At 37.5% G+C, this 7,601-nt stretch overlaps 1 protein-coding gene across 1 annotated transcript; it reads right to left on the bottom strand.

The window, feature by feature from the left end:
• Positions 1-1,215: 1,215 nt before the first annotated feature.
• On the bottom strand, positions 1,216-6,646 carry LOC107640968 (uncharacterized). The gene is made up of 3 exons (XM_016344475.1): positions 6,614-6,646; positions 5,571-5,645; positions 1,216-1,590 (listed from the first exon to the last, which is right to left on the bottom strand). The coding sequence occupies exons 1-3, from the start codon at positions 6,644-6,646 to the stop codon at positions 1,216-1,218; spliced, it is 483 nt and encodes a 160-aa protein (XP_016199961.1).
• Positions 6,647-7,601: the final 955 nt, after the last annotated feature.

Below are 7,601 nucleotides of genomic sequence, written 5' to 3'. Positions count from 1 at the left end.
GTAATTGAGAAAGAAGGGAATAGGGGGTTATAGAAAGAAAGGAAGGTGGAAAATAATTGTTGTTGTGGGTGTGGTTAAAAGATGAAAAAGTGGGGTATATATAGAGGGGGAAGGGGGGTTCGGTTAGGGGGAGGTAAAAGGGTGGGGAAGGTAGGTGGGGTGGTATATGGAAAAAGAGGAGAAGTTAATGGGGGGAGAGGGGCGAGAGTAACGGTAAAAAGGGGGAGGGGATTGTGAGTGGAGAGAGAGAGAAACTGAATGGGGGTAGTGGGGTGTGGGCCCCATGGAGATTCCATGTCAAATTTCAAATCCCCCTTTCGTATTGACCGTTTCTGCACTGCTTCGGCGTTTAGCGCCACAACATTTGCAAACTTTTTTTTTTTGGGAATGAGGGCTCAATGCTAAACGCCTAAGTCCGCATTTAGCGCCGAGCACATAGAAAGCTTTTTGAAGTTGGTGCCATTTCTGGCACTAAACGCCCACCCTAGCGTTTAGTGCCACTGTCGACGTAAAAACTCCTAGGATTGTATGCCATTTCTGGTGCTAAACGCCCACCCGGGCATTTAGTGTCACTGTCGACGTAAAAACTGCTAGGATATTGTGCTATTTCTGATGCTAAACGCCCACCTGGCATTTAGCGCCACCTAAACATAGAGCTCCCTTGAAATTTGTGCCATTTTTGGCACTGAATGCCCAGCCTGACATTTAGTGCCAGAGCACCTGAGCTAATTCCTCTCCAGGATGTTCTGCTTTCCCTTTTGATTCCTTCTGTTCTTGTTTTAAACCTTTTACATGACTAAAACACATGTAAAACAATGAAAAACTACAGAAAACTATAACAAATAAAATTTAACCAAATTGAATGTAAAATCAAAGGATATGAACGGTTGGGTTGCCTCCCAACAAGCGCTTCTTTATCGTCAATAGCTTGACGGTGCTCTGCCAAGTTAGCATATGAACGGACCTCTAACGATCAATTTCACCTCCAAGATAGTGATTTAACCCCTGACCATTGACTGTGAACTTTCTATCTGAGTTGTCTTCCTGAAGTTCCACATGACCATACGGTGACACTCTGGTTACCACAAAAGGTCCTAACCACCGCGACTTCAGCTTCTCGAAAAAGAGCTTGAGCCTTGAGTTGAATAGTAGAACTTGCTGGCGTGGCTGAAAAGCTCTAGTGGCTATCTTCTTGTCATGCCACATCTTGGTCTTTTATTTGTAGAGCTTGGCATTCTCATAAGCTGAATATCCAAACTCTTCAAGCTCATTCAGTTGGAGCAACCTCTTTTCTCCAGCAGCCTTGGCATCAAAGTTTAGGAAATTTGTTGCCCAATATGCTCCGTGCTCCAACTCTGCTGGCAAGTGACAGGCCTTACCATAAACCAACTGATAGGGGGACACACCAATAGGAGTCTTAAATGCCATCCAGTATACCCAGAGAGCATCATCAAGCTTCCTTGCCCAGTCCTTTCTTGAAGTACTGATGGTCTTTTCTAAAATTCTCTTAAGTTCTCTATTTGATATCTCAACCTGTCCACTTGTCTGAAGGTGATAAGGGATTGCCACCTTATGACGGACTTCATATCTCTGAAGAAGTGAGTCCAATTGTTTGTTGCAGAAGTGGCTTCCTCCATCACTGATTAGTGTCCTTGGGACACCAAATCGGCTAAAGATATATCTCTAAAGAAAGCTCATCACCACTTTGGCATCATTAGTGAGTAAAGCCACTGCTTCCACCCTCTTGGACACTATCTTCACACTATTCTCTAGCCTTCTACTAAATATTTTATGGATAGAAAATCATAAGATTCTTAAATTAACTTTATGTCTCTAAATATTTTAAAAGGGTACTTCTATTTATTCTATTCTATCTTACCATTAATAATATCGATAATAATATCTTTACTAAATAATATTCTTAATAAATTAATAATAATAATAATTATTGTTATTATTATTTTCTTTAATACAAATAAAATTATTTAAGTAATAAATAAATAGTGTTTACAAATTTCTTGAAAACTTAACTCTTTTAAACTTTACTTCTAAACTTTTATCAATTATGTTTTAAACCTCAAACTTTTAATTATTTTACTTGTAATACCCTACCACACAGAGCTTTACGCTTAAGTCGTGGAACAGAGGTAGTGTGGTATTGATGGGTAATTTGGTGGAAAAGTGAATTTCTCCCAAAACACACAAATCTAACCGGCAAGTGTACCGGGTCGTATCAAGTAATAAAAACTCACGGGAGTGAGGTCGATCCCACAGGGATTGAAGGATTGAGCAATTTTTGCTTAGTGGTTGATTTAGTCAAGCGAATCAAGATTTGGTTGAGTGTTTTGTGATTTGCAGAAATTAAATTGCATGGAATTAAAGAGAACAGGGAATTAAAGTGCTGAATCTTAAAGAACAAGAAATTAAATAGCAGAAACTTAGAATGCAAGAAATGTAAATTGCGGAATCTTAAAGTGCAAGAAATGTAAACGGCTGGAATTGTAAAGGGAATTGGGGATTGGATTTGCAGAATTTAAACAAAGAAAAGTAAATTGCATCAAACAGAAGAGTAAAAGAGGATTTGGATCAAATCGGATCTCAGAGCAGAAAAGTAAATGAATATTGAAAATAGTAAACAGAGAATGTAAAATTGGGAAATCAGATCTCAGGACCCAGAGACTAGAAAACCAAGTCTAGATCTCAATGCCTTCCTAGATCCAACAAGAACAATTGCAAGGGAATTGTAAATTGCAAGGAAAGTAGATGAAGAACAATTAACCGAAACTGAAATTCAATTAAGCAGTAAATAAACAGAGAGATCCAAGGATGAGATTGAAACAGAATTCCTTCAATTCTCCAACCCAAGATCCAAGACAATTGCAATTGAAATTGAAAGCAATAAAATGAAGAGGAAGATAGTGGAATTCTCCTTCCCCCAAACTAAGAAATTAAAGATCACTCAATATCCAAAGCTCTCCGAAAACTATTATGAAAACTCAAAAGGAAAGCTCCCCGAAGAACTTGAATTCTATCCTATTTATACACTTTCTTCAAATGATCTTCAAGCCTTGAGTTGGGCCTTTGCTCTTGGTGGAATTGGGTTGAAAGAGGCCTTGGTTGATTGCTCTTGAAGTTTGGAGAAGAACCAAAGTGAATCAATTGAACCGGGTTGGAGTTTTGCAAAAGTTGGACCAAAAGTTGGAGCAAAAGTTAGGGTCTAACTTTTGGTCCAACTTTTCATATCAGCCAACAAAACTTGCTGATACTCACGTTGGTGCAAAAGTTAGGGGTCTAACTTTTGCACCAACGTTGGCCTTCCTTGGTGCACTTGAGGCGCCAACGTTAGCCCAAAAGTTAGGGGCTAACGTTGGCGCAAACTTTTGCTCCTCCCCTTGTAGTTTTCATGTGCCAACGTTAGCCTCAAAGTTAGGAGCTAACGTTGGCGCAAACTTTTGGTGCCCAGGGAGTGTTTTTCTCATGCCAACGTTAGCCTCAAAGTTAGGGGCTAACGTTGGCACAAACTTTTGGTGCCCAGGGGTGATTTTCATGTGCCAACGTTAGCCTCAAAGTTAGGGGCTAACGTTGGCGCAAACTTTTGGTACCCAGGGAGTGATTTTCAAGTTCCAACGTTAGCCCAAAAGTTAGGGGCTAACGTTGGGGCTAACTTTTCACCCAAAAGTTTGTGCAAAAGTTTGAGACTAACTTTAGGTCCAGCTTTTTGCTTCCTGGTTCAATTTCACTTATTCCATTGTCTTCTCTTTACTCCTAGCTATTCCTTCTTGCTTCAACCTTTCTCCAAGCTTTCTTCACCTATCATTAATCAACCAAACACATCAAAGCTATGCTTAAAATCATGAGATATTCATTCTTTCATAATATGTCACAATTATAGTATAAAACCTCATGAAATAGCATGAATTCATACATGGTTGATTAAATCAAAGGAAACATGAAAATATACCCAATTGACTTGCTTGTAGCTCAAGAAAGTGCATAATTCTAATGAAAACAAAAGAAAAAGACTAGTTAAAATAGGCTAAGATGACTTGTCATCAGGTATTACGACCTCTAAAATAATATATATATATATAACAATTGAAAGAATGTAATATACGAGGAGCCTTGAAGGATAGGTAAAGCAAAATCTTAAAATTAAAGCGCCATGCTCAGCCGAAACGTTTACTTGCATATGAAGAAAGCATAAGCATATGTAAAAATATGTAAACAATAAGATTAGGAGGTCAAGGGTACAAAATAATCAAGCTCCAAACTCAACCTGCGAAACTAAGGCTAGCTGGAGAATATTTACATACATACATATAAAGTCCATAACCCAAAAGTCAAACAAGTTTATAAGGAGAGTTCTATATACATGGATATATCTAAACAAAACAAAATGTAATATCCCAAAAGTCCCACTTTGCTGCAGAAAACTCTAGACACCTAGAGAGGTACCTCTCGACCTGCATCTGAAAAACACAAATATCTGTATGGAATGAGAACCGAGGGTTTTTAGCAATGGTAATGGTGCCACATACATAAGATATAAGGTCCCAGGAAAGCCAGAGGAAATCCTAGAACTCTGACACTTAGATTATGAAACTTAAAGATTTAAAACGGTAAACCATAAACGGAGTGGTTCTCTAAGGTTCTTAACTTAACCAGAACTTTATCCCAACCCTCCATCATCTACTTTCCTCCAAAGCCTCCAACTCCGGTGGAACCACACAGACAAATAAGTAAACAATGGCAAACACAATTAGAATACAAGTAATACAGATAGCAAGTATAGTAATTAAGCATATTAAATTCACATAGGCATTCCCAATTAAAGCACAAACAAGCAATTCAAACATATGCATGTGATGTATGCCTGTCCTATGGCTGATGAGTCTCATCTGTCGGTTATCAAGCCAACCCGACATGTCCAGCTGCTAAACCCTGGACAGTCCCTTGACACGCATCCCCAAGAGTCTATGCATAGCTTTTTCTTATTCATATATAAATTCAGCTCATTGGGGGAACCTTCCCAGGAATTTATAAGTGCCCGATCAACCTTGCGACGTAGGGTCAACAGAGTATCGAATCAACCTGGAGCACGTGGTAGCAAGCCACTGCTCTTTACTCAGGGAAACTCATATCTTAGATAAAAGAAGTGCATAAGCCACATTGTCATTCATATTCATTCGTAATCATTCATTATAGCCATAAACATCACATATACATCATATCTTTGTACTTCTCATACATAATTCATCATTTTTCAAGCTTACTTCACCTCCAAGATGCCATTCCTTCCTAGTTTCATCTCATCACTAAGTATACAACTAAGGTTTAAGAGTAAAAAGAGTAAAAACAGAGGTTTAGATGTTCAAAATCAGGTTTTAAAACATAAAATTCACTTTGCTGGAAACAGGAGTTCCGCGTACGCATGGACAGTCTCACATACGCGGGGGTGCATTTTGCCTTGCTCGCGTACGCGAGACACCAAACCCGAAGGAAATGGTCGCGTCACGTGCGAGTATTTGCGTATGCAACCCCTCAAAAACTCAGTTCTCGCGTACGCATACATCTGCTCGTGTACGCAAGACACCAAACCCGAAAGGAATAGCCACGTCGCGTGCAGGTGGTCGCGTATGCGGATGCTGCACAGTAAGCAAAAATGTTAAGTGTTGCAGAATTTCAGTTTTACGCACCAAACTTTCAACACGCATAACTCTCTCGTTTTAAAATATTTTTCATCCATTCTTTAAACGATGTAAACTCCACAGACCCAATTTTCATATGAAATAAGTTTGAAAAAGTTTGGGAATCTAGAAGCTGGGTTATGGCTCACCGAAGTTCAGCCAAAAATCAGATTTTCACAAAGTTTATCAAACCTCTATTTTTACCAATCTCATCTCTCAATACCAAAACTCTAAGATTTTTGACAACATCTAAACACATCAATTTATATTTCAATGCTCAATTCATTTCATAATACCCCAATACACAACTCCAATAAGCTTAACATCTCCAACTCACAATTAATCAACTCAACTTTAAAGTTCACACTAAATTCACAATCATATACTCAACTATCATCGTCATGGTTCATCATTATCAACAATTCACTAATTTCAATATTATCAACACATTCTCAATCAATAGTGCAATTCGACAATTACCATAACATTTATAACACAAGTCCTCAATCTCATCAATCATCATTACACATTATAACAAGTTCAACCTTTCACCAAAACCATTAAACATGCATCAAACACACAGTTCAACTTATCCTAAGTCGTCTAGCCTAAGTTTTCACAAGACATTATATACTAAATACGAGAAACCAAAACTATACCTTACCTGATTTTCTCGTATAATCTAAAGACAACTCAATTAGGCAAGGTCCAAGTCTCCACCACCAAAAATTTAGCAACCAAAGCTCCCATTCAAGCTTCCAATCTTTTCAATTGTGTTCCAAATCCACTTATAAACTACCTAACACATATTATCACATCCATACACATAAAATCAATACTCAATCGCAATTAACTAAGGGATTCACCCAAGGACTATGTTGTTCCCCTGCTAGACCCCGTTGAGCAGCACGTGCCTGAGCCTATACCTGAGTGGGATCTTTCTCTAGCGTTGGTTTCATTACCTTCGTCTGGCACAAACTAGAGAATTGTCTGGACCTTCTGTAGATACTTCGGATACGACACCTATGAATGGACCTGTGTTCGCTGATGGGCCTATGCATATGGATCTGAGCAGTGATAGCAGCATCAGAGATATTTCAAAAGTTATAGAGATTTCTAACGATGACAATGGGAATCCTGAGGAGCAGTCTGATGTCATAGAGATTTCATCTTCTGATAGCGACGAATGACAGTCCGAGGTTGACGGTATATTTTAGGAGCGTTTCAACTTAGTATAGATTTTTGTCGTAGTCTCTCACTTTTGGATAGGTCCACCTGTGAAATTAGGAATTGTATAACTGTGTTGAGGTGGTACACTAACTAATTTCTTTTGTATGACGCTTTATGTATCGTGTACTTGATGTGCTAACTCAACTACAAGCTTAATAATAAATATTAGTTAAGTTTTAGGAAAACAATTTAGTAGCACTTGGTTTTCAATATGGTCGTGACATATTAGAAATTGGGTCATTACACATAAATTTTTTAGCATGCTAAATTTCATTTTTTGGAGGTAATACATCTCAATAAAAAGGATATTCATCTAGATTTTGAGGACAAAGAGTGAGTACACATTGGATAATTTTTAGCATTCTAATTCTTTTTTTTCCTTCATTTTATTCATAATTTCATGATTTTCTAGTTTAACTTTCTGTAATTTAAGGGAAAAAAGCTAATATGTGAGAAATTAGTAAAAGTCAAAGAAAAAAAAAGGCAAAAGAGATAGATTTAAAAAAAAATCATATTATATCAAATTTTGATGTACTTTTTTATTTTGTTTCAAAAATTTTAAAGATTTTTTTTGGTAAATTAAAAGAACACTTAGTGTGAATCTAAAGTAAGTTAATTTAGTAGTTAAAAGCTTTGTGAGAAACTTAAATGATTTCTAGATAAAACTAGGTTGAATATTTTAAA

The sequence above is a fragment of the Arachis ipaensis genome, chromosome B5 (assembly GCF_059453495.1).
Source record: "Arachis ipaensis isolate K30076 ecotype BB chromosome B5, ASM5945349v1, whole genome shotgun sequence".
NCBI classification, from domain to species: Eukaryota; Viridiplantae; Streptophyta; class Magnoliopsida; order Fabales; family Fabaceae; genus Arachis; species Arachis ipaensis.
The sequence above is the reverse complement of the archived record's forward strand: the minus strand, read 5'-3'. Positions and strand labels throughout refer to the sequence as shown.